The sequence below is a fragment of the Podarcis pityusensis genome, assembly GCF_964106645.2.
Source record: "Podarcis pityusensis genome assembly, chromosome: 8".
Lineage (NCBI taxonomy): Eukaryota > Metazoa > Chordata > Lepidosauria > Squamata > Lacertidae > Podarcis > Podarcis pityusensis.
In genome coordinates this window covers 9,006,572-9,033,823 of record NC_138033.1, presented here as the reverse complement: position 1 = coordinate 9,033,823, position 27,252 = coordinate 9,006,572, and the positions used below count along the sequence as shown (strand labels likewise).

General features: G+C 50.1%; 1 protein-coding gene across 2 annotated transcripts; it reads left to right on the top strand.

Moving 5' to 3' along the window:
* The first annotated feature begins 341 nt into the window (after positions 1-341).
* On the top strand, positions 342-26,459 carry TMEM91 (transmembrane protein 91). 2 transcript variants are annotated; one of them, XM_081019323.1, is made up of 4 exons: positions 342-943; positions 17,480-17,974; positions 24,002-24,145; positions 25,681-26,459. In XM_081019323.1, the coding sequence occupies exons 2-4, from the start codon at positions 17,561-17,563 to the stop codon at positions 25,837-25,839; spliced, it is 717 nt and encodes a 238-aa protein (XP_080875449.1). In that variant the 5' UTR covers positions 342-943; positions 17,480-17,560; the 3' UTR covers positions 25,840-26,459. The 2 variants fall into 2 exon arrangements, with proteins under 2 accessions (XP_080875449.1, XP_080875450.1); XM_081019324.1 differs by lacking the exon at positions 342-943 and adding an exon at positions 2,441-2,662.
* The last annotated feature ends 793 nt before the right edge of the window (positions 26,460-27,252 follow it).

Sequence of the window (27,252 nt, the reverse complement as noted above, 5' to 3'; positions counted from 1 at the left end):
GATCAGAGTCTGAAAGCTAGCGCCCCCCGGCCCCCCCTTCCAGGAGACTAAAGGGAGCCAGGAGCATCCTGCCCCCCCCCCACATTTATGAGACCTCACCCCCTTCCAACCCTGGGGGCACCTATGTGGGGAGGAAAAGGGTGCTTGTTGGGGGTGCCAGAGTCCTAAAATCAATTCCCCCTTCTTGCATCTGGTCTCTCTTCCTTATATCAGCCAGCTTGGCGTGGAGGGGGGGGTCTTAAATTGCAAAGACGTGCCCACAGGGAGGGGTGTGTTTTTAAAAGGGGGGTGTCTTCCTTATTATTATTTTGCCACGCAATCCATCTCTGCGAGGAGGCGAGGCATCTGCCTGTGTGTGGCTGTCAGCTCGCAGACAACCCCTCCCCTCCTCCTCCCCCCTCCTCCATCCAGATCTGGGGGTGGGAAGGAGGGAGAGGAGGGGGGCTCCGCTCATGCCACCACATCTTGGCAGCAGGCGCACAGCTGCTCCCGGAGCGCTGGATGGCAGCCTTGCTGTAGGCGACTGGGCAGCTGCCTTGGCACCGCGCAGAAGAAGGCAGAGGAGCCGGCCAGCCACCACGTTGGAGGGGACTTTCTGCCTCTCTCCTCCGCCTCCTCCTCATGCCACGGGTCCTTCTTCGTGGCAAGCCTTGGGGAAGCCGCCGATTGCCACAGATTGGCAAACCTAACCCTTAGCGCCGAGGGTGGCAAAGGGCATCGTGCCAGGCTCACCGCAGGAGTTCTTGAAGGGACCCTGGCATTTTTTGGAGAGGAGGGTCTGCGTGTTCTGGCTGGCACCCAAGCCGAGCAACTTTCTCCCTGACCGGGCATCATCGTGTCTGGGCCGGGCAGAGATGGGCACCCTTTTGCAGAGGATGCAGCCCGCGGAGGTCTGGAGGGTGGCAAACAGGTGCTTGCCACGGGGACGCTGGCAGTGAGCACGGTAAGGGTCTCTTTTTCTCTCTCTCTGTTTCCCATGTGGACTTTGCCAAACCCAAGACCCCCTCAGCCTGGGCTGCCCGGGTGGTGCCAACCTCCCTGGCTGCAAGTCTTCATCGGATCGTAGAATAGAATGGGACCCCAAGGGCCATCTAGTCCAACCCCCCCTAAGGAGAAGCCCAAAGCCAATCCTCTTGCCCACTCCTATCCATCCCAGACTTGGAGTGCCCCATTGGCCCTGGATTTTGCCCCCCACCCCCCAAAAAACAACTTGGGTCTCCCTGCCCTCCTCGCTGCTCTCAGTTCTAAATCTGGCACATGCAAGTTGAAGAGAGATTCTCTCTGACTCTCGACAGCCGAGCCGGCGAGATGGTGGAATTAATGAGATTAAGCTTGGCGGCGAAGTGAGGGGGTAATTGGGTGAAGCCGGAGTCCCTCTGGACCAGGGCAGGGCTTCTTAGGGTGAGCCTTGGGTACCCAAGAGGATGAGCGTCCTAGGGCGATGGGCAGGGAGGCAGGCATGTGGCTCCTGCTCCACTTAACGCCCCTGAAACGGCACAACCCCCAGAGAGGTCACTGAGCCCCCTAACCCTAGCCCCTGTCTTACTGTTGTGGCGGGGGGGCGAGAGAGAGGGGTCGGGCCAGGAGCGCGGGGAGCCGAGCGCATCTTTGGAGTCTCGGGGAAGCGTGCAAAGGATTTGTGAAACAGAGTTGGCCAGAGGGTGGGTTTCTTGTGTGTGTGTTTTAAAAGGTTGCCAGCCCCTGGTGGCAAGAGGATGCCCCCTTTCCTGGCTCCCAGCTTGGGGACATTCTCCTACTCGCCAGCCCAGGGATGGAGAAGGGATACATTATCCCCGAGTCCTGTCTTTACACAGCAGGTGTGTGGGCTGGAAAACCGAGGGCAAAGGAACCAGAGCTCTCTTTCTCAAACACACACACACACAGAGTTTCTTTCGTGTGGGAGCTCTGAGCAGGAAGGAGGAAGGAGATCGATAGAGACCGTCAATGTGCAAGGAAAGACTGCTGGGGATTTAGCTCCTTTGTGGGGGCTGACCCATCACTCCTCCTGTGTCTGTGGCTCTCTGGAAAGAGGGGTCCCCCCCCCCGGGCTACCTCTCCAGATCCTCTTTGGATTCTTGAGAGAAAGGGCCCAGGGAACAAAACAAGGTGCAAGGATATTGAAAGGGATCAATATGGAGAGAGAAGTGGAGATCTAATCTAGTGTTTTGCTGGCCAGCTGGTGCCTCTCTGAACCTCACAGGCCCAAAGACCCAGCCCTTCCTTGCTTGTCCCCCGCCCCCTGGCAGTTAGGGGTATACTGCCCTTGTACATTGAGGTTTCTCTAAGCCATCACGCCTTATATAATTACAGCTGCAGATCAACTGCTGTGTTCTGAATTATTATCTTTTCCATTCTCATTTAAAGGCATCTGAAATAGCTGCCATATTCAGACTCTGGGGCGACGACTTTCTTAAAGATAACAGTGCATTGCATTATTTACTTCTTTTTTGTCCGTTTTGGGGAAACAGCACCTCAAAATAAGCTTGTTTTTCTCATGCGAGGGTTGAGGAACTCAGTCCCGGTACAGCTTCCCTTGCCCCCAATGTACACTCAGTTTCCCTTTCGCACGTAACGCCATCCCCACGTGGCAAGCATCAAAAGTGTCATCGGGCTGAGTCACAAACGGATGTCTTTGATTAACCCCAAGTTGATCTGATGCAAAGTAAGCTTTCTCCACTCTCTTGTGACTTACTGTATAGCTTAATGTGTTAGGGGAACTACTCTGTGGTATCATGTTCCCATTTGAACCCAGGAAGAACAAACGAGTGAATTTCTCGCCCCCGTGCGTGTGAAAATGGAGGTTCTCGTGGGGTCCCCATTATGTAATGTGCGGTTGTGACGAAAACAAGTGCATTATCTAAGCACGCTCCTTTCAGATCCAGGGTCGATTATGACTCCCTGCCGGCTAGGAGTGTGTCCAGAATGCAGCAAACCTGGGTTGGTTTCCGCACAATGTGTGAAATCCTACATTGGGATTGATGGCCCTACAGTTCCATCAATAATTTTTTTTTGGGGGGGGGGGGCCCTGATCTCTGGTGAGTGCCAAAACGGAACGCCCAGTTTATATGCTAATTCTGGAGCTCTGCCCGGTTAATTAAAACGCTTGTTTTATTTGCTTCCCCCTCACCAGCAACAGGCAGTGAAAGAGAGAGAGAGAAAGAGATGCTTTGGCTGGGAAGGAATAATAGAACCCTGCTGGTTTTTATGACGTCGCTGATTTTCCCATTTTTGCTCTATTTTAACATTTGCCACCGCAGCTCTGATAATTGCGTCTCGAAGGGTGGTATGGAAATCCGAAAAACACATTAAGTGGTCAGTGATGCCTTCGGGCAAGCGCTGGACGCCATGAGCAAGCCCAGAAATTCGGCAATCGCATTTAATCTCCCTGGGGAGCGAAAATGGGTCTTTATGACTCATTGATCCCCTACCCCAAACCCCTTCACTCCTTGGCACACACGGCTGAAGATGGATTACGGGATGTCTATGGCGGCTTGGACACCCAACCCACCCAAACTTAACTCAATCTAGCCCATCACCTGGGTATCATGGCACAACAGGTGCTGAACCACCTTGGGTACCCAGGAAGGCTAGTTTTACCCCCCCTCCCAACAGCCCCAAAGAATCCATATCTAGGAGGACACTATCCCTTCAGGCTCACCTTTGCTCCATGCGCAAAACCTGTGCGCAGCAACAGCACAAGAAGAAGAGAAATGTATGCATGAAATCCGACAGGGAGGGCTGAACATGTGTGTCTATTTTGCTTGCACATAACGAAGCATCGTTTTGGCTTCAGCTTTGGACCGGAGGGAATCTGTCCAATTAGGCCCCTCACCACCCCCTCGCATATTGCTGTCAATTTCAGCCATATGTGCATGTCATCGGGGAGAGGGGGGGGGCGCGTTTCCATGAAACCCGGAATGCGTTTTTTTATCGATCGATGAGTATATTTCTCATTCGGCTGAAACATATGGTGAAAATCAGGCTTTGCAAATTCAGCAGCCCGGTCAGGATTTGAACCCATGGCTCCTCGCGTTTGGAATGAGTGCTCCAGTCACTTGGCCACCTCCGGCCTGGGGCAGAGCCACCAGTTTTTGCTCTGTGCATGAGGAATCCAGAAAGTCACAACCTCCTAGGCCTGTGGCTCACCCTTGACCATTGGACATGCTAGCTGAGACTGATGGTCTGCAATAAATGGAATAATTGGCCGAAGTGTTTCATTTCCGAGATGCCTGTGGCTGGTGTTAAATGCCAACGCTTTTATAATAGTTGCCCTGTGACCCGAAGCCTTTTGCCAAAATTCTAAGGGACGTAGGAGCTATGTCCGATTATTCGGCAGCAAAGGGAAGGCACTCTGCACATGCTCAGATGCCACAGCTCAGCAGCAGAGCACGATTTCCATGTGCAATGTTCCAAATTCAATCCCTGGCACTCCCCGGTGGGAGAACTGTGACCCTCCTGGCTCCCAGCATGGCCAATGGTTAGGAAGTGCTCGAGGCAGTGCAGTGCAATGGTTAGAGTGTTGGACTAGGACATGGGAGGCTGGGATTAAAATCCTGCCACTCAACCACGTAGCTCAAGGGGTGATCTAGGGCTAATCGCTGCCTCTCAGCCTCACCTACCTCACAGGGTTTGTTGTGGGGATTAAATCAGGGGAGAACCACGCACACCGATTTGAGCTCTTGGGAGAAAAAGGGGGATATAAAAGCAATAAATTATAATAAGGATGGGAGACCGAGTCTAGCAGATATCTGGAGGGGAACAGGTATTTCACACACAGAGCCTAAGGTCCAAACTTTGGTGTCTTCTGTGAGAGCCAGCATGGGGAAGGGGTGGGAAGACCTCTGATTAAACCTCACTTTAGGCTCAGCCCCAAAGTTAGGCAAACCCTATTCCCTCAGCTTCTCCACTCTCCGCCCCACTGAGCTGCACTTTGGGGTGGAGGTCGTATAACAACGCCAGCCTCCTTTATTGAGCAGCTTGATATAATGCAGGTTAATGGCTTGGTGGAAGCTAGCGGCTAAATGGAGCCTCTCTCTTCAGAGGCACTCTACCTGTGATTTACCAGGTGTTGGGGACAAACAAGAGGGCTGTAGGGCTGTAACTCTCATGACTGAATAAACCAGAGCTCTTTTTGGATGCCTTCTCTCAACGGCCCCAGCCGTAACCTCCGGACGTTTTTGGATTCCTAACCCATCCAGCATGACCAATGATCAGGGATGATGGGACTTGTAGTCCATCAATATCTGGAGGTTCAAAGGCCATCCAGCCTTGCTATAAGCTATGATCCTCCCTTACACGGAGTCAAAGTCTTGCTCCATCTAGCCCAACATTGCCAACTTGGGCTGGCAACTGCTCTCCAGCAGAAACCTCCCCTTTCACGTGGACCCTGTTCCCTGTTATTTAAGTGGAGGTACCAGGACGCGGGTGGCACTGTGGGTTAAACCACAGAGCCTAGGGCTTGCCGATCAGAAGGTCGGCGGTTGGAATCCCCGCGACAGGGTGAGCTCCCGTTGCTCGGTGCCTGCTCCTGCCCACCTAGCCGTTCGAAAGCACGTCAAAGTGCATGTAGGCGTTTCCGTGCGCTGTTCTGGTTCGCCAGAAGCGGCTTAGTCATGCTGGCCACATGACCCAGAAGCTGTACGCCAGCTCCCTCGGCCAGTAAAGCGAGATGAGCGCCACAACCCCAGAGTCGGCCACGACTGGACCTAATGGCCAGGGGTCCCTTTACCTTTTTTACCAGGGGCTGAACCTGCCGGGACTCTTCTGTCCCCGAAAGCATGTGCTCTGCTGCTGAGCGAGGCTTTCACACCCTTCTGGGCTTCCCAGAAAGCGTGTGGCTGCCCTCTGTTGGAAACAGGACACTGGGGCTTCGCTGGATGCTTAACTGAAACCCAGCCGGGCTCTTCGGCCCTTCCTAGGAGCGCTTGGAAACATGTTCTGCAAATGCTTAAGGCCTCAGAACTGTTGTTTCAGTTACTCTGATCCTGACCCCGCTGTGTGGCTCAGGAGACTGTAGCTTGCCTACCTCCGTGTGTGGGGTTAGGAAGACGGGGAGCATTCTGCCAATTTTTTCCCCCGCCATCCAAGCCGGGGAAGAAGATAAAAAGCTGAATCTCTTCTCCTCGCTTTCTCTGTGCCGCCTCTGCTTTGGTGAAGTGGCAGTGATTCATGGGCATTCGCTGGCACAGCCGTCCAAGTACAGTCAGGACCAAGATCTCCAGGGACTTGCTTTCATCCTCCTCCTCCTCTCCATCCCAAAATAATTTCCGTTGCTGTACGGTTTCCCAAGAGAGCGAGGCAGTGCAGATGCGTGAAGGCACTCCGATTTAATTTAACCGGGAACTCGGGACGTTGGCAGGAGATTCAGAGCAGGAATGTGGCCAGGGTTGGGAGTTCGATTCCAACTCCTAGGAGGAGAAGGGATGCTCAGTGGTTAGCGCAAGAGGGGGCCGTCATGTGACGGGAGCCTTGGGTTCAAAGCCCAGCGAGTGGGAAGGGAAGATCAGTTTAAGAGGCTGGCGAGGTGGCAGAGCAGGCAAACTATTTTGCTTTAGAAGATTAATTTCCTGCATTGCTTCCCACCTCCTGCAAAAAAATATGGTCCCAAGTTATGGTCTGAAGGCGGATGAGGTATCCACCTCCCTGGTTGTGGGTCTGGTTCATGCCTAAATGGGAGGTGACCATCTTGGAGACTGCATTTATATTATATTTTACAACCCACCTTTTTCTCCAAAACAATCATGGTTCTCCCCCTCCTCATTCAACCCCCCACAACAACCCTGTGAGGTAGGTTGAGGTGAGAGGCAGTGTGACTGGCCCAAAGGTCACCCTGTGAGCTTCATGGCGATTCAAACCCTGCTCTCCCAGGTCCTCTAACCACTTCACCACACAGAGGACGTGTGTGGTGACTTGGGGTCCCGTAATGGAAAGCAGCAGGTTACAAACACAATGAATGAATTTGCTAGTTACCATGTGATGTTGTGGGACGCGGGTGGCGCTGTGGGTTAAACCGCAGAGCCTAGGACTTGCCGATCAGAAGGTCGGCGGTTCAAATCCCCTCATCGGGGTGAGCTCCCATTGCTGGGTCCCTGTTCCTGCCAACCTAGCAGTTCGAAAGCACGTCAAAGTGCAAGTAGATAAATAGGTACTGCTCCAACGGGAAGGTAAATGGCGTTTCCGTGTGCTGCTCTGGTTCGCCAGAAGTGGCTTAGTCATGCTGGCCACATGACCTGGAAGCTGTCCTCCGGCTCCCTCAGCCAATAAAGCGAGATGAGCGCCGCAACCCCAGAGTCGGCCACGACTGGACCTAATGGTCAGGGGTCCCTTTACCTTTACGTGATGTTGTGCCTGGGAAGACGGAGGGTGTCTTTCCTGCTTTTGGGTCCCGTCCCCCCCAATTTCTCCTTGGCCCTGTCTTCCATACAACTGAATGGAGAGAAGTCTGTGCAACTGGGAATGGGAAACTTCGATCCTTGGCATAAGAAACTGAGATTGGGTAGGAACTTCATTACGTCTAATGCTATTTTCAAAGTGTTGGTGCTGACCTTTAAAGCCCTAAACGGCCTCGGTCCTGTATACCTGAAGGTGCGTCTCCACCCCCATCGTTCAGCCCGAACACTGAGGTCCAGCACCGAGGGCCTTCTACCGGTTCCCTCAGTGCGAGGTTACAGGAAACCAGGCAGAGGACCTTCTCGGTGGTGGCACCCGCCCTGTGGAACGCCCTCCCATCAGATGTGAAGAAAGTAAACAACTACAGTAGAGCCTCGGGTTATGTTACCTTCAGGTAACGTAACTTTCGGGTTGCGAACGCAGCAAACCCGGAAGTGTATTCTTCCTGGTTTCGCCGTGCGCGCATGCACAGAAGCGCTCTATCGCGCCGCGCGCATGCACAGAAGCAGCGCCTCTACTTGCGGATTTTTCGGGGTATGTACAGACTCCTAGAACAAATTACATTCATATCCAGAGGGTCCAGTGTACCTGACTTTTAGAAGACATCTGAGGACGGCCCTGTTTAGGGAAGTTTTTAATGTTTGATCTTTTATTGCTATTATTATTATTCTGTTGGGAGCCGCCCAGAGTGGCTGGGGAAAATTCGCCATATCAGACTCTGTTGCCCAAGAGAGAGAAGGGGAGATTCCGTTAACCTCTTGAAGGATTTCCCAGTTAGGATGGAGGCCCAATAACACAACTGCCCTAGACAGCTGCTCTGTGCCGCCTGCTTAGTGGGTTAGGTGATACTGAGAACCAGAACATAGGAGCACAGAGACCGCCTGCACTGGCCGGCAGCGGCTATTCAGCGTTTGAGGCAGGAGCTCTGTCTAGCCCTTCTTGGAGACTGCAGGGATCGAACCCAGACCTTCTGGGTGCTCTGCCACTGAGCTGCAGTCCTCCTTCCGGCGGAAGTGACTCTTGCGAGTTCTGGGCTTTTAATACCCTGTTTTCCCTTTTCAGTTTTAAAGAAACCAAACAAACAAGCTCGACAGATCTTAGCAAGGCTGTGGCGCACTGCAGGTTCCCCACGTCAGAGCCAATGTTGCCAAACAGAGCCGAGATCTTTCGATGCCAACATGCGCTTGTTTGAGCACCGAAGGAAAGGTTTCGTTCCCTCTCTTCAGAAACACTCTCTCTCCTCAGAAGGCATTCCCTGGGTTGCGTGTCATGTGGGAACTGTCTCCGAATCCTGCAGTCCCTGTGCAAGTGAGCCGGCAGCATCCCTTGTAGCAATCTTCTCTTGTAGAGGGTCCCCCCCCCCCCCCGTTTTATTTTAATATTTTGTTGGAAGCTGCCCAGAGTGGCTGCGGCAACCCAGTCAGATGGGAAGCGTATAAATAATAAAATCATTATTAAATATTAAACGTAATCTGTTCCGGAAGACCGTTCAAGTTCCGAAATGTTCGAAAACCAAGGCACAAAGGGCGGTCTGCAAATTTAATAGAGAAAATTGAGAAAAAGAACACATACACTCAGCGGAAGCTGTTCAACTTCCGAGGCATGTTCAAAAACGGAAGCATTTACTTCTGGGTTTGCGGTGTTCAAAAACCGAAACATTCATCAACAGGAATGTTCAGAAACCGAGGTACCACTATATTATTATTATTACAGTGGTACCTCAGGTTACATACGCTTCAGGTTACATACGCTTCAGGTTACAGACTCCGCTAACCCAGAAATAGTGCTTCAGGTTAAGAACTTTGCTTCAGGATGAGAACAGAAATCGTGCTCCGGCGGCAGGAGGGCCCATTAGCTAAAGTGGTGCTTCAGGTTAAGAACAGTTTCAGCTTAAGAACGGACCTCCAGAACGAATTAAGTACTTAACCCGAGGTACCACTGTATTATATGAAAAAGCAGGCAGGTCGAAGCAGAATGCAAAATAAAGCCGGAGCCGTGGCTCTAAAACTGAACCAATCCTAGTCTAGTCGCTACTCTTGATTGTTCAGGTTTACGCACAAAGATTTAGCCAGGCTGGTCAGTTTCATAGAAAGTCTGGCTTTGAACCCTGATGTTGAGAGAGCACAAGGAAACTGGATCCCCATCTCAGAGTCACCATGTTGGGCAAAAGATTCCTGCGTTGCAGAGGGGTTGGGCTGGATGACCCTGCAACTGCCATCCTATGATTCCCGTGGAATGAGAAAGATTTCCTCAGAAACCTCAGATGAGGGAGGAAACCCTTAATGGAATACAAGACAAGGGACTCTGAGGGGGAGATAAATCAGGCAACAGGAGGGTTTAGAGGAACAGAAGGTAAAGTAATTTGTCAAGCTTCACAGTAGCCGTCATAATGGCTATAAACCATACAACTGAAGCAGATTTACTATTCAATAAATTTTGGTACAGTGCTTCATAAAACCCTGTACAATTATGTACAGTGGTACCTCTGGTTAAGAACTTAATTCGTTCTGGAGGTCCGTTCTTAACCTGAAACTGTTCTTAACCTGAGGTACCATTTTAGCTAATGGGGCCTCCCGCTGCTGCACAAATTCTTTTCTCATCCTGAAGCAAAGTTCTTAACCCGAGGTACTATTTCTGGGTTAGCGGAGTCTGTAACCTGAAGCGTCTGTAACCTGAGGTACCACTGTATTCTGCTTCAGTTTTCTTGCTGCTCTGTATGTCACTCTCAGTACACTGTCCATATTTCTGCCAGTAAGTTGGGATGAAGATATACAAAGGACCTGCCCTGGTCTCCTTAAATCCAGAATGAATTCTGACTCCATCCCTATCCCCCAATTCTCTCTCTCTCTCTCTTTCTCTCTCACGCATGCACACACACACACAGTCTGGGTTCAGGGTCCTGGCTAGATCAGGGTACAGTCCCATCAGCCCATTTTCCTTCTGACTGGTGACCTGACACAAATTATCAAGATAAATTTGACCCATCGTTTGTGCAAGTCATGTAGACCAAAGATGCCATTTAATGGAGCCAGGGCTGGAGAGCAGCTCAGTTTGGTGCCGCTGACTGATCTCCAGCTGCGCGAGATCTGGTCGAGTGTGTGTGTGTGTGTCGGGGTATGCGAAGCAGCGTGCCAGCTTCTGAGTCACACACAGCTCTTTGTCAGGCAAAAGCGCATGGGAGGAGCTGAGCTCAGATGGGATCAAAAACATACAAAAACAAAACATGCGGAAACATGTGTAGATAATGCCCTTTCCATGTGGACGACGTCTCCGCTTACCTGCAAATTTCCAGAATTGTGGTGCAGTGCCTAAGAGGCCGAGGTACCATTCAGGAAGCCCTCAGTGCGAAACTCGCCTCTGTCGTGTGCGCAGTAGTTGGTTTCAAGCCAGCCACTCTTAACTCTCTCAGCCTCAGTCTGCAACCTAGGGCATAATACTACCGGTCTGCCTTACAGAGTTCTTGTAAGGATTATAACTGAAACAGCTATGGAAATGTTTAACATTATTAAGACCAAGTCTCCCTCCAGACGTTCATTCATGGTTATTTAATAATAATAATAATTTATTATTTATACCCCGCCCATCTGGCTGAGTTTCCCCAGCCACTCTGGGCAGCTCCCAATCAAGTGTTAAAAACAGTACAGCGTTAAATATTAAAAACTTCCCTGAACAGGGCTGCCTTCAGATGTCTTTTAAAGATAGGATAGCTGCTTATTTCCTTCACATCTGAAGGGAGGGTGTTCCAAAGGGCGGGTGCCACTACCAAGAAGGCCCTGTGCCTGGTTTCCTGTAACCTCACTTCTCGCAATGAGGGAACCACCAGAAGGCCCTCAGCGCTGGATCTCAGTGTCTGGGCAGAACGATGGGGGTGGAGACGCTCCTTCAGGTATATAGGACCGAGGCCGTTTAGGGCTTTAAAGGTCAGCACCAACACTATTTGTGCTGTTGATGGCATCAGGGCCTGTTCTACACGATCCTGCTTTCACGCAAAGGTGTTTTTTTTTTGTGGAGCGGGCAGCTTGTCTCGTTCACAATCATTTAAAAGAGCGATTTGGGGTTCTGCATTACGCATCTGTGCAGTGCATGAACCTCTGCGCATGTTTGGCTGAGCAATCTGTTCCTGCTACGGAAATCCCATGTGCCTGCACCGGATTTCACGGTGCGTGGATTTCTGAGTTGGTGGGAGCCCTGACAGGAATTAAAAAAGGACAAACTCTGAATGTCCCTTCCCATCCAGAGACTACAATTGCGTGATGGCAGTGTGCCACCGGAAAGTGCCAAACGCTGTTCTTTTTCTGGAACAGTCGACTGCTGTAGGGGTTGTGTAAAGGTTGCAGATGGGAGGGTAGGGGGGGTGGAGGGATGAAACACCAGCCAATTCTAATGAGCCACAATAAGCAGAGGAATATAGCCTGCATACTTCCCAGGCCTCCTCCGATTTAAGCCGATGTTACTTACGAATAATCCCTCATCACCATTTCAATATTCCCACTTTTTGTCGTCCAAATTTGCCTGCCACTGCGTCTGAAGTCTCGGGGCTTAACTTAAACCTTTTAAAAACGGCATTCTTATTTATTGCGTTCATCGGTTGCCTTATACAAAAGAAAGAGCCTCAAAGCAACTTGGCAAGACAAACTGCGACGAATAAAAGCAATTTTTAAAACAAAAAACCAGGAAAAAGTAAAGCTGCAAACAATACACGATACATAAAATGCTCACCCTGCAACTTATCAATAAAGTGGATTGTTTGGTCGATAAAGCAGACTCCCAGTGCAATGTGGTAAAAAACACAGCATATGGATTGACATCTTCAAGGTATTTATCGTCGCAGCTCATAAACAAGTTTTCAATAGACTTTCCCGCCTGCTCTCTCTCTTCCAAAGGTGATGGTATAAGTCTATTTCCAATGGCACCATCAGGGCAGGACTTTGGGGGCAGAGGCCCCCACTCAGCAGAATGACCAGGTTGTCCCCCAAACACTGCAGGGCTGCCTTCCCACATTTCAAAGTAAACAAAGGAAGACCCATTGCTATTGAAAAAGAGGGGCTCTCCATTTCAGACCATTAAGTCCAGAAACTGGGCCGTATCCAATGATCTGTGTGCTAATGTGTGACAAAGTTTTGTGCTGGGCCCGGGAGTAACCCGTGAAATGTGGTCCAGGACCAGTCCAGAATCCGAAGGTCGTTGGGAGACAGTCCAACAGGGCCAAGGCAGGACACAAGGCAGGAAACCAGGCAAGGATAGGTACAGGATCTCAGGCAGGATCTAGCATACAACAACATTGCTCCCACAACCTGGGGCAGGGTCCGACAGCCTTTTATCTTTGTTGGGGTAGCGGCTGGTCCTGATCCCCTGGTGACTCACCTCCCTGTTTCGCCCGAAGGCAAACACTCCTCCTGCAAGTACTCAGGTCTCTCCTTCTCTCAGACCTTTGTCTCTGCAGCTCGGGAGACGTCGGTGGGTTACTAGACCCAGAGGCTGCCTCAGTCTCCCCTGACCCAACCAGTAGCAAAGCAGCTGTAAGTGATGGCCCAGCTGAAGACAACGAAGTAATCCCCGCATCTGGAGCCAGGGCAGGCTCAGGCCCCCTGACACGGCCCAGCTGGTGTTTGTTGCAAGGGAACCTGTGCAGACTGAGTCTCCTCTGGTTCCGAGTATGAGGATCAGGCCCCAGACTTGGTTCAGGTGATGCCTGAGGCAAAGGATCCGATGCAGACTGAGTCTCCTCTGGTTCCGAGTCCGAGCCCGAGTCCCAGGCCATCACAAGTTTAAAGGGAGGGCGACAAAAGAATCCAACACAAAGGTTGTGCCAGCAGAAGTTTGTAGCACAACAGACAATTCTTGGTGCGCAGCAGCTGGTTTTTGCTGTGCAATCAGTTGCACGACAATCTTGGGCAATGTACCTGTGTTTTTCCTTCAGCAAGAACTTTCTGCCATCACAATTCAGATACCGCTTAGTGACGTTAATTTAGCACCGCATTCGCTAACAGCTCTCTGTCCCCTAAGTCCATCGCTGCCTATTTCACCCAAACAGCAGATGAGACAATATCGCTGTTTCTGAATTGCTGCCATCTCAGACTGCCGGTGCGGGCTGACACGTGAGAACGTTGTACAAAAATAAAATATAATCTGCACATTTAAGAATACAGATGGTGTCAGGGGGGCAAGATTAGGGTAACCTTCACTGCGACAGGCTGGTTTTTTTATGTGCAGGGATTGAAAAATAATCGTACGGAGCACTCAAGTGAACCCCACCTACAAGCCAAATGGCACATCCCAGAAATTTATGTATTTTCTCAGCTTCCGTTTATGAGAGCCGAACCCAGCCATAAATAAAAGGGACTATATGAAAGCAATCTAGAAAGTCTGGAGCATTCATTTTAAATTCCACTTCACACCGATAAAGCATTTTTTTCTGTCGCCGCCAAACTTAGTGTTATCTCTACATCCTTTGACAAAATGTCCCTTTGTAGTATTCCAGCAATTCCTTCAACAAGGCTTCTTGTGAATCCGTTCCAAAAGATGCAGATAAAATTAGCAGGAAAACAGCCTTGGCATCTCTAAAAGTCACTATCTCGCATCAGCCTGCATGTACGTTTTCAGCCAGAGGGATATCAGATGCCAGTGAAGTGGAACTTTAAACAGATTTTCAGAACCAGCAACTTCTGCAAAGCACTGCGTTGGCTACCTCTGATATATATCTATACAGACAGATAGGTTTGGAAATATAGAGATACAAATGGAGTGGCTCCAAGTTTTCTGTCCCAACTAACTGGTTCACAAAGAGTGGGGTGGGTTTTGTGTCAGGAAAGGAGTCTTGCAGGCTGCTGAGAGGAGCGGCTGGCTCTCTAAACCAGGGGTCAGCAAACTTTTTCATCAGGGGGCCAGTCCACTGTCCCTCAGACCTTGTGGGGGGCTGGACTATATTTTGGGGGGAAAATATGAAAAAATTCCTATGCCCCACAAATAACCCAGAGATTCATTTTAAATAAAAGGACACATTTTACTCAAGTAAAAACACGCTGATTCCCGGACTGTCCGCAGGCCAGATTGAGAAGGCGATTGGGCCGCATCCAGCCCTCAGGCCTTAGTTTGCGTAAAGGTAAAGGGACCCCTGACCATTAGGTCCAGTCATGACCGACTCTGGGGTTGCAGCGCTCATCTTGCTTTACTGGCCGAGGGAGCCGGCGTACAGCTTCCGGGTCATGTGGCCAGCATGGCGAACCAGAGCAGCGCACAGAAACGCCGTTTACCTTCCCGCCAGAGCGGTACCTATTTATCTACTTGCACTTTGACATGCTTTCGAACTGCTAGGTTGGCAGGAGCAGGGACCGAACAACGGGAGCTCATCCCATCGCGGGGATTCGAACCGCCGACCTTCTGATTGGCAAGTCCTAGGCTCTGTGCTTTAACCCACAGCGCCACCCGCATCCCTTAGTCTGCCTACCCACGCAAGTCTAAACAAAGAGATTTCCTAAGCCTCAGGGCGGTGGAAGAGAAAGTTCTCTAACTTACAGGGACTCAGTTTCACACAAATTCAAGGGGCTTGATTTGGGTTCGGAAAACAGCAGAAGGAGGAGGAGAAATTGCTCGTGAACAATGACAACTCCTATTATCTTTGCACAGTATTTTGAAGTTTTCAGAGCATTTAATGTAAACCATCTTCTGCAAGCCAGTGTAGCATAGTGGTTCGTGTGTCAGGCTAGGACCTGGGAGTCCAGGGTTCGAATCCCCACTCAGCCATGAAGCTCCCTGGGTGACCTTGGACCAGTCACGGCCTTTCGGCCTCACTTACCTCTCAGGGTTGTTGTGATGATTAAATAAGGACGGGGAGAACTATGTTTGCCACCTTGAACTTGGAGAACGAAGTGGGATAGAAATGAAATAATTAAGACATTAGTGCATCCTCCCTTATTGTTTTAGACACCTCCTGATGAAAACGTACCTGTTTCAGCCAGCCTATCTCGATTCATTATTTAGTTGCCTGTATTTGTTGCCTGTATTTGTTTTAAAGGGGATGCGGGTGGCGCTGTGGGTTAAACCACTGAGCCTAGGACTTGCCGATCAGAAGGTTGGCGGTTCGAGTCCCCGCGACGGGGTGAGCTCCGGTTGCTCGGTCCCTGCTCCTGCCAACCTAGCAGTTCGAAAGCACGTCAAAGGGCAAGTAGATAAATAGGTACCGCTCTGGCGGGAAGGTAAACGGCGTTTCCGTGCGCTGCTCTGGTTCGCCAGAAGCGGCTTAGTCATCCTGGCCACATGACCCGGAAGCTGTACACCGGTTCCCTCGGCCAATAACGCAAGATGAGCGCCACAACCCCAGAGTCGGCCACGACTGGACCTAATGGTCAGGGGTCCCTTTACCTTTACCTTATTTGTTTTAAAAGTTTTACTGATTTTTATCTTTGTTTTATGGTTTTAAGCCAGTGGTTTCCTAATCTCTCTCCCCAACACCCATGAGCGTAACCAGGATTTTTTTTGCGGTGGGGGCAGCCAAAATCGTTGAGCTTTCTTTAGGAGATCACCCCCTCCAAATTGTTGAGCTTTTTTGGTGAAATCATGGGTGACTGTACCCCCCAAAAGCGGACATTACAGAGGGCAGACTTTGGTTCAGGGGGAGGCTTCTCCTGGGGGGGGGGGGGCAGAACCTCAGTTAATTGAGTACTGTCAATGCTTTTCAAAAAAAATTGTGTCTGCCCCCCTCACCGGCCTGCCTTGGCTACGCCTATGCCGTCCCCCCTTAAAAACCACTAAGGGTCTTAACAGATCCATCATTACTGTTGCAGCAATCGTAATACACTGCAGTAGACGCGGTATAATCCTTAATCTTCTTTTCACTGCTTCTTTTATTTTGTTTCTCATAGGTTCTATTCATTGTATTCCAATTTGGATTCCGTCAAATCCACATCACAATACAATAGAACACAATCTGTAAGAAATAAAAGCAGCAATTAAAATACAATTTAAAAATCAATACAAATATTGAACAAGACAGATGTTTTCTCTCCAGCCTTCAGCCACAGACATGATGCAGGCCTCCTGAACGAAGGATGTGGATCACAAGTTTGGTATCCCTTAACTATACAGTGGTACCTTGGTTCTCAAACTTAATCCATTCCGGAAGTCCGTTCCAAAACCAAAGCGCACTTTCCCATAGAAAGTAATGGAAATGAATTAATCCGTTCCAAACTTTTAAAAACAACCCCAAAAACAGCAATTTAGCATGAATTTTACTATCTAACGAGACCATTGATCCATAAAATGAAAGCAATAAGCAATGTACTGCAGTCACACAATCAATCAATCCGTAGCTGAACTGGGTTCCACACAGTCACAAAAACAAAAGAAAAAGGCCTCAAAAACTAAAGCGCAAAATAAATAGCGAAAACAGACCTCGGCGTAACACTCAAAACAGAAGCTTAACACTCAAAACGGAAGGGTATCACTCAATACGGAGCACGTTCGGCATCCGAAAAAAGTTCGCAAACCGGAACACTCACTTCTGGGTTTGCGGTGTTTGGGTTCCAAGTTGTTTGAGTGCCAAGGCATTTGAGAACCAAGGTACCACTGCAGTTGTTTGGGAACGGGCTGTGGATCTTGGCTTTATCTGTTATTAAGGTAAAGGGACTCCTGACCGTTAGGTCCAGTCGTGACCGACTCTGGGGTTGCGGCGCCCATCTCGCTTTATTGGCTGATGGAGCCGGTGTACAGCTTCCGGCTCATGTGGCCAGCATGACTAAGCCACTTCTGGCGAACCAGAGCAGTGCACAGAAACGGCATTTACCTTCCCGCCGGAGCGGTACCTATTTATCTACTTGCACTTTGACGTGCTTTCGAACTGCTAGGTTGGCAGGAGCAGGGACCGAGCAACGGGAGCTCACCCCGTCGCAGGGATTCGAACCGCTGACCTTCTGATCGGCAAGTCCTAGGCTCTGTGGTTTAACCCACAGTGCCACCTGCATCCCTATCTGTTATTAGTGTGCCTCTTAAGAGAGCTTTTTGGTGGAGCGATGTGTACATTTTTCCCCTATGTAAAAGGCGCTAAACGCTTTGCTGTTTTTTTTGCTTCTTTGTTTTGCAATCGCTCCCCAAGCTAACTGAAGCGAGAGACTCACTCGGCCTTAACTGACAGCGAGGAGAAGAGGGCAGCCAGCACCTTCCGCCTAGGGGTGCTATGGAGAACATCCATGAACTTCAGCACCCACTTCTGGCAAAGTCCCCTGGGAGAGCCACCCTCCGGGGCGGAATGCTGAGTCGGGTCGCCCCCCAGGACCACTCTGGACTGCTGTCCCATCACATGCCCCCTAACCTCTCCTGGCTCCAGCCCGGACCCCACATCCTTCCCAGTCAGCTCCTGGACCCTAGCAGCCTGCAGAGGACAGTCGAGCCCTTCTGCACCCCGGAACCGACCCTGTACCCCGAGCTGTGGAAATCCAGCAACCCCCAAGGCTGGAAGAAGAAAGATTATATCGAAACCGCCTTTGGAGACAGCAAGGAGGCCGGGGAGTTGCCCAGGAAGGTGCCTCTGGAAAAGGACATCCACACCGTCTGCTACGAAGTGGGCGACACAGAGTCTCCGGACCTCGAGGTAAGGGCTGGGGCTCGAGGGGGGCTTGGCCGAGGGGCCTCAAACGCAGGGAGTAGAAGCTTGTGGCTCACCTCTTGCGGAAGGAGGCGTCAGACCCGTTCCTGAACTGCCACTGCTGTCAGTAGCAAAAGGCACAAATTGTACCGTGGCCAATCAGCATAGCTGTCAGCTTTTCCCTTTTCTTGCGAGGAATTCTATTCGGAATAAGGGAATTTCCCTTTAAAAAGGGGAAACGTTGACAGCTATGCCAATCGGATGCCCAAATGGGAAGCCCAAGTAATAATAATAATAATAATAATAATAATAATAATAATAATAATTTATTATTTATACCCCACCCATCTGGCTGGGTTTCCCCAGCCACTCTGGGTGGCTTCCAACAAAACACTAAAATACAATAACCTATTAAACATTAAAAGCTTCCCTAAACAGGGCTGCCTTCAGATGTCTTCTAAAAGTCTGGTAGTTGTTGTTCTCTTTGACATCTGGTTGGAGGGCGTTCCACAGGGCGGGCGCCACTACCGAGAAGGCCCTCTGTCTGGTTCCCTGTAACATGGCTTCTCGCAGTGAGGGAACCGCCAGAAGGCCCTCGGCGCTGGACCTCAGTGTCCGGGCAGAACAATGGGGGTGGAGACGCTCCTTCAGGTATACTGGGCCAAGGCCGTTTAGGGCTTTAAAGGTCAGCACCAACACTTTGAATTGTGCTCGGAAACGTACTGGGAGCCAATGTAGGTCTTTCAAGACCGGTGTTATATGGTCTCGGCGGCCGCCCCCAGTCACCAGTCTAGCTGCCGCATTCTGGATTAGTTGTAGTTTCCGGGCCACCTTCAAAGGTAGCCCCACGTAGAATGCATTGCAGTCTGAGCAGGTAGTATCAGGAGGAGAGCTTGGGTATGGATAGCATTGGCTGGTGTCCATTGGGACTGGTGGAGCAGGAGGCCCAATGTCAGCCACAAACGACAACCGAAGGTAGACAAGAGCCAACTCATTCCCTGCTGAATTCTGCAAGGGTGTCGCTGAGACGACCAAATTCTGGACCCTCCAATCTCTCATGGTGCCAATAAATAAACAAACAAACAAAGGACCTCTCCACATGACCCTGACTCAAACACCCTGCACAAGCACTTTGCAATACAGTGGTTGCCTCAGGTTACATAGGCTTCAGGTTACATACGCTTCAGGTTACAGACTCCGCTAACCCAGAAATAGTACCTCGGGTTAAGAGCTTTGCTTCAGGATGAGAACAGAAATCGTGCTCCAGCAGCACAGCAGCAGCGGGAGGCCCCATTAGCTAAAGTGGTGCTTCAGGTTAAGAACAGTTTCAGGTTAAGAACAGACCTCCAGAACGAATTAAGTACTTAACACGAGGTACCACTGTAGAACCAAAGTTAATTTCCCTTCCCATCTCTCTTTCCCCACAATGACAATAGCGTCTCATACCGAATGTATGAAAAAGACTATAGGAATTGAAAATGGAGGTGCTATATGTACACACGTACACACACACACACAGTTTAATAAAAACTAATTTAAGGAGAAGGAAGCTGGGAAGTATCATCACCACCTGGACAGGTTATAAGGAAGAAGGTAGACTGGGCTCCCCTCGGACCAGAACAGAAGCAGACAGTTGGCGGTGCTTACTATTAAAAAGTTTGCAAGGTGTTTTTTTAGATAGGGGGAAGTTGAGAGAAGGTAAGGGGCATCCAGCTGAGGGGGTGGGTAGTTATTCAAAGCCACGATAACAGAAGCTCAGCTGCTGAGCATAGGAAGCAGCAAATCCACACCTTGGGCCGGCCCTCCCATTAGGTAGGGTGAGGCATTGGCACCGATTTCCAACGAGATCTCGCAAGATCTCGCCGAAATCACACGAGATGGTTAATGAGCGAGCCAGGTTAATGAGTGAACCAGGGATCTGTTAGAAGCAAAGGAGCTCCCTTCTAAAAAATGGAAGTATTTTTTCTTTTCATTTTTTCCGTTTTCCTTTTTTTTTTTTTTTAAACCAACAACCAAAACACAAACAGTGAAAACCCCCAGGCGGCTGATACATTGGGTATACATAATCAATAATAACATATTCAAATCAGCCATATGTACAATTCTATATACCTTAACACTCCTCCCTCCACAAGGTTTATTTAACTTTTAACATTTTAATTGCCCCAAATTGTTCAAACCTGCCCAAATAATTCAGTACCAATAATTCAAACCAATCCTCCTCCTTCTCAGTGACCTTAAACCCTTTCACTAAAAATGGAAGTTTTATCCAAATGAGAACAAAACAGAACGTAAATTTTCACGAAGCAGACAGACAGATGGGCCATAGGAGAAGCGAAAAAATAATTTCAGGAGCATATTGCTAAAACATGAAGGCTACATTCAGGTGACATTTTATTCTGTCTTCCTGATACTTCCTTACCTGTACAGTAGATTTTTGCATTACATGTCTGATGACCTTTCCTGTCATGTTCTGCTAAGCCTACTGGTGCGAACAATATTTAGCCTGACATGGCAGTATATAGGTTCAAAGACCCAACAGGTACTGTATTGCAAACGGAATATTAGAAATTGGGTCAGAAATGCTAGCATAATAACCAGCAAAACTAATTTTGGAAAATATTTAAGTGCATCAGAAACAGCAAACCAGCTAGGAAGGGAAGTTGGACCGTTAGACGACAAGAGAGGTAAAGGTGCGAAAGCAGGATAAGGAGATTACAGGAGAGCTGAATGACTTCTCTGCTTCTCACTATGGAAGATTTAGGTCAGATACCTGTGCCCGGACTGATCCCCCCCCCCCCCCCCAGGTCTGAAGAACTAAGGAAAATAGCGGTGACAAGAAATGCCATTCTAGGCTTTAACTGACAAGTTAAAAAATAAACAAATCAACAGGTGTGAATGGTGTCCGCCCAAGAGATTGTGAAGAGCTGAAATGCGAAATTGCGGATCTCCGAAAGGGGAATATTTGACTTGCCATTAAAATCAACCCCATTCCTTCAGTGCACCCTTTTACTCTCTCCTAAATATGGGTCCTGGGATGCGGGTGGCACTGTGGGTTAAACCACAGAGCCTAGGACTTGCCGATCAGAAGGTCGGCGGTTCGAATCCCCGCGACGGGGTGAGCTCCCGTTGCTCGGTCCTTGCTCCTGCTAACCTAGCAGTTCGAAAGCACATCAAAGTGCATGTAGATAAATAGGTACCACTCTGGAGGGAAGGTAAAAGGCGTTTCCGTGCGCTGCTCTAGTTTGCCAGAAGCGGCTTAGTCATGCTGGCCACATGACCCAGAAGCTGTCTGTGGACAAATGCCGGCTCTCTCAGCCTCTAGAGTGAGATGAGCACAGCAACCCCAGAGTCGTCCACGACTGGACCTAATTGTCAGGGGTTCCTTTACCTTTACGCTGGGAGACTAGGTCCAATAATGGTATTAGACATGGCTGCTCTGAGTACTAGGGACTGAGGATAAAGTCTGAGGGATGTGGCCATCATGCCTTGCTCGTACCTCTCAATCTTTAGGATGCCGCTTTTGGATGATTCTTGAAGCCCCTCTACACTGGTGTTGTTTTTGCGGGCAAATTCTGCAACATGCCATTGACCCGGAAGCTGTACGCCAGCTCCCTCGGCCAATAAAGCGAGATGAGCGCCGCAACCCCAGAGTCGGTCACGACTGGACCTAATGGTCAGGGGTCCTTTTACCTTTACCTTAAATATGGATCCTATTGCATTTCATATAATGAGAGGGAGAAAAAACCCTCTGTCCATTCTCTGCACAGCAAGCATGATTTTAGTAGCTACTCCACAAGCAGAGAGCCAGAGCAGGATGTTATGAGCAGGTGTGGAACAAATGCATCCATTTGGATCAGCAACTGGTTAAGAGTAGGAATAAATGGACAGTTACCTCAATGGAGGGGAGTAGAATACCTTCAGATTGGTATTGGGACTTTTTCATAAACCATCTAGAGCTAGGAGTGGCCGATTTTGCTGATGGCGAGAAAATAGTTCGGAGTCATTAAAACGAAAGGGATTGCAGACGGCTATAGAAAGGATCTCTCCAAACTGAGCGAACGGGCAGTAAAATGGCAAATGCAACTCGGCGAGTCAAACAAGCTGGATTCTTTGTTTGTTGGCAGGCAACGATAAGCAGTTACGTCAAGCAGCATTAAACCATCGAGAAGTTTAAAAGGTTAAAAAGTCGTTAGAAAGGAATTAAAAACCTATAAAGACCAAAATAACACACACACAAAAGGCACCAGACCTGCAGGTGCTGATCCTGCGGCTGCAAACGCAATTCAGTGTAAAGTGTTGCACGTATATATGTTGGGGCTATCTATCTACCGTATTTTCCGCTCTATAAGATGCACCCGACAATAAGACGCACCTAGTTTTAGAGGAGGAGAACAAGAAAAAAAATATTCTCTCCCTCTCTGCACAGAGCCCCTTCAGCGAAGCGAAGCCAGGAGAGCAAGAGGGATCGGTGTGCACTGACCCCTCTTGCTCTCCTGGCTTCAGCGAAAGCAACGCGAAGCCATGGAGCCTGCATTCGCTCCTTAAGATGCACACACATTTCCCCTTACTTTTTAGGAGGGGAAAAGTGTGTCTTATACAGCAAAAAATACGGTATCTAATCTATCTAATCTTAATTTCACATATACGCTCATGGGTTCTGAACTGGCAATGCCTGACCTTGGGGTTGTGGTGGATGGCTTGTTGAAGATGCTGGCCCAGTGCTCAGCAGCTGTGAAAGAGGTTAATACCACACTAGGGATCATTAGGAAAGGAATTGAAAACAAAACTGCTGAAACCGCAATGCCATTGAACAGATCTATGGTGTGGCTGCATTTGGAATACTGTGTTGCCTGACCTCAGAAAGGGCATTGCAGAGTTGGGAAAGGTTCAGAAAGGGGCAGTCGAAATGATCAAGGGGAGGCAGCATTCGGGACTTTTTAGTGTAGAGAAAAAGTGAGCTAGAGGGGACAGGAAGGAAGTTTATAAGATGATGGAGGAAGCAGATGGAGAAAAGCCTTTTCTCCCTCTCTCATAACACCAGAATTCGTGGACATCCAATGAAACTGTAGTAGTAGTAGTAGAACAGTGGTACCTCAGGTTAAGAACTTAATTCGTTCTGGAGGTCCGTTCTTAACTTGAAACTGTTCTTAACCTGAGGTACCACTTTAGCTAATGGGGCCTGCTGCTGCCGCCGCGCCATTTCTGTTCTCATCCTGAGGTAAAGTTCTTAACCCGAGGTACTATTTCTGGGTTAGCGGAGTCTGTAACCTGAAGCGTCTGTAACCCGAGGTACCACTGTAGTAATATATTATTTATACCCCGCCCATCTGGCTGGGTTTCCACAACCACTCTGGGTGGCTCCTAACAGAATATTAAAAACACGATAAAACATCAAACATTAAAACTTCCCTAAACAGGGTTGCCTTCAGATGTCTTCTAAACGCTGGATAGTTGTTCATTTCTTTGACATCTGGTGGGAGGGCGTTCCACAGGGCGGGCGCCACCACCGAGAAGGCCCTCTGCCTGGTTTCCTGTAGCTTCACTTCTCACAGTGAGGGAACCACCAGAAGGCCCTCGGCGCTGGACCTCAGTGTCCGGGCTGAACGATGGGGGTGGAGATGCTCCTTCAGGTATACTGGGCCGAGGCCGTTTAGGGCTTTAAAGGCCAGCACCAACACTTTGAATTGTGCTCGGATGGACAAAACAAAGCACATCCTTACAGAGCACATAAACTATGGAACTCCCTCCCACTAGAGACAGCCTCATGGAGGCTAATCAACATCTATGAACCACACTGCGTGGCCTCAGCAGTTGGAAGCAGCAATGGTTCTGACTACCCGTTGCTGAAAATGGCAGGAAGGGAGAGTGCAGTTGCTCGCAGGCTTCCCAGAAGAGGCATCTGGTTGGCCACTGTGAGAGCAGGATCGGCCGTTGACCGGATCCAGCCGGGCTCTCCTCCTATTATTGGCGTTCTTTCACCAGACCTCAGAATGAACGAAGCCAACGCTTGCTCTCCCCTTCCCTCCCTAGAATGACTCCTCAAGCGACAGCGATACTGAGAGCGAGAGCAGCTTCTCCATGCTGCTGCCACAAGATTACCTGGGCCTGGCGGTCTTCTCCATGCTGTGCTGCTTCTGGCCACTGGGCATCGCTGCTTTCTACCTGTCCCAAAAGGTGGGTGTCGCTGAGCAGGGAAAAGCTCGCAAAGGGGGCAGGTTTAGGATAGATGCTATACTGGAGTGGATGAAGTGAATGAAGTTTATATATAGCTGATGGACAAAAAGTTCTTTAGCATCTTAACCTGTCTCCTCTTTTCTCTCCAATTCTTTTTCTACTCCTTTTTCTTTATCCCTTCCTCTTTCTTTTCCCTCTTTTCTCTCTCTCTCTTTGCCTCTGGATTAATGTTTTAGTTCGGACAAAAGAAAGCATTTGACAATACTCTTTGCATTTTTCTTTTTAAACCCTAAAAAATGTATTAGATGGAGAACAGGGCTGGTTGCAAGGTGTAGAAATCAACTTGCCACCAAACACTTGGTTTGAGAGATGTCATTTGTCTAAGGCAGGGGTCAGCAAACTTTTCCAGCAGGGGGCCACTCCACTGTCCCTCAGACCTTGTGGAAGGCCGGAGTATTTTTTTTTGGGGGGGGGGAATGAACGAATTCCAATGCTCCACAAATAACCCAGAGATGCATTTTAAATAAAAGGGCACATTCTACTCATGAAAAAACACGCTGATTCCTGGACCGTCCGCAGGCCGGATTTAGAAGGCGATTGAGCCAGATCTGGCCCCTGGGCCTTAGTTTGCCTACCCATGGTCTTGTTGGGATACTGCCAGGGAGACAAAGGCCATCATGCCTCCACGTCGATTCCGGACGATCCATCGATCTCCCGTAGATACAGTATCAGTCAATTAGCGACACGAGCCTCAGAAATAGCTTGCCACATTCCAGGGCTCGTGCACGCCCTTTCAGCAGAGTTCGCACAACGAAAGATGCACTCAGGAGAGCATTATTTACAACTTGATTCAGCGTTGGTCAGAACAAAGGAAAAACATGACTGCCTGTCTGCGTGTCCAGGCACAGAGAGAAAAACAACAGCTATATACAAAACAGAAACATCCTGTGAACAGGAAATACGCAGGCTGTGACACAACAACCTGCTCCCTTTTTAAGGTGGAACGGAAATATCCTAACAGGTCTAAGGTCACTGAATTGAACAACAGCAAGGAAGGGGTGTGTTGGGAATGGGAGATGGCATCTTTTCCACAAGGAGCCGAGACACAGCAGTCAAGAGCAGGGGTCAGCAAACTTACCATGCCTCGGGCTGGTGTCTCCAGTGCCGACCACACCACAGGCTGGAGCGAGGGGGAGAGCGTGTCCATACGCATGCGCTCAAGCTATTTCCGGTGCTCCTCCGACCCAGAAGTGGGCAGCCACGCAGCGTAGCGCCGGTAAGAGTGGACGGCGGCAGTGGGGATCGCTGCGAGCCGGATAAACGAGTCCCTCAGGCCTTATCCAGTCCATGGGCCTTAGTTTGGGGACCCCTGGTCAAGAGCCTGCAGAGTCTGCACATGCCATTTGATGCATCATGTATCCCAGGCCACGTTAGCTTAAAACAATAGCTACAGCCATTGCCAAGTTCTAGGCTCAGGAACTTGAGCCCGTGCACCTACCTTTCCTGACATTAAATCCGCTGCCTTTTCTCCCCAGACCAACAAGGCGTCCGCCAAGGGCGACTACCCGGGAGCGTGGACGGCCTCTCGCCAAACCTTCGCCTTGGCTGTCTTGTCCATCATCCTCGGCATCTGCACCTACATCGGAGCGGTGGTGGCGCTCATCGCTTACCTGTCCAACAAGGCCCCGACCTAGGTCTTCCTGCCCCACCGAAGCCACGCCCTCGCCCCCCCTCCACCCCCAGTTGGGAGTTGGAAAGGCGTGTGCCGACATGATGGGGCGAGCACCGGTTTCCTGACGTTGATTTCGTGAACCAACCAACCAACCCACCCCAGCAAAGGTGTGTGTGGAAGAACTCCACCCTTTCAACTCTCAACTCAGCAAGCCCTGGGAGCAAAGAGGATATACGGTTGCAAGAAGCAGGAAACCCAGGCTGGGAAACGGGGTCTCTGCAATCGGCCCCTCCTGGCATCAGGAGTGATGGACGGGTAGCAGCTATCCCTGCCAGTTTGGGGAGAAACCAGTCCCGTCGCGGGAGAAGAGGAGACAGGCCCATTCACCCAGACTGGGACAGAATTTGGGGAGGGGATTTGAGCTTCTGCTTCCAGGAAACGGGAGGCGAGGGGATTAGGTTACCTACGGACACTGGGGCACCTCTCTCTCATACCCACGCCCACCCAGGCTTCCCTTAGCTGGCTGTGTCTCTTGGTCACTTCTCCTTTTCTACAGAGGCCCTGGCCTCCACACCCAAAGGTCATGCTCTCCTTACCCCGCCCTCAATAAACTGCCAAGGCACCTCTGCCTCGTGAGCCACCCGTACGACTCGTGTGCCGTCTATATTGTGGCAACGCCGATACATCTTGCCTGAGAAAGGAGCCGCGGGGCGCCAAGGCGACTACCCACCTTGGGCGGCATGACCCATAAGGCAGTGGCCTCTGTGGGTCAAGTCAAATCGACCAGGAAGCGGGAGGGAGGGGAGAGTTTAACTGGCCCACCAAGGTCCTTCCCTACCCCCTCCAAGTCCTGCGCCGTTCTCTGCCACAGGCGTGGAGAAGCCTTGCCAGCCCAAGGGCCGTATTTCCTCCTGGGTAGCCTTCCGAAGTCCGCATTCCAGCAGGGGAGGGGCCAAAGGCAAAAGTGGGCGGGGCAACACATAACTTTCACCCTTTGTACAGTAGACTTTCTACATACAAGCACATGCGTGCGCACACACACCCTATACAGGCAAGCAGGCATCATTATTAAAGAGCAAGGAGACATTCCAGCCAGGCAAACGATCTCAAGGAATGGAGCAGCGCCTAGGAGGGGCGTACCTTGGGGAAGAGTTGTTGGGGGCCAGAAGAGAGAGGGCCGGAGGGCCTCATTGTCACCCCAGGGTTGTGGAGATTCTTGGTTCCCAGCAGTGACTCTTGGTTCCCAGCCCTGAGGCCCGCCTGCTCTTGCAGATGGGCTCCAGCTCTTTTGCTACGAAACACGGGTGTCAGAAGCAACTTCTGCCACAGAGGCAAGAAACCCCAGACTATAGGCTGGTGAGCCTGTCATCCCTCATATACGCCACAGGAGGGATAGGGAACCTGCAGCCCTCCAGGAGCTCTCGGACTCCCAACT

What these genes read in the sequence shown, in the direction of transcription:
- TMEM91 (XM_081019323.1), top strand. Translation starts at nt 17,561, where the DNA reads ATGGAGAACATCCATGAACTTCAGCACCCACTTCTGGCAAAGTCCCCT. An exon ending in CAGAGTCTCCGGACCTCGAG is followed by an intron (nt 17,975 to 24,001) that starts GTAAGGGCTGGG and finishes TTCCCTCCCTAG; the next exon opens with AATGACTCCTCAAGCGACAG. An exon ending in CTTTCTACCTGTCCCAAAAG is followed by an intron (nt 24,146 to 25,680) that starts GTGGGTGTCGCT and finishes TTTTCTCCCCAG; the next exon opens with ACCAACAAGGCGTCCGCCAA.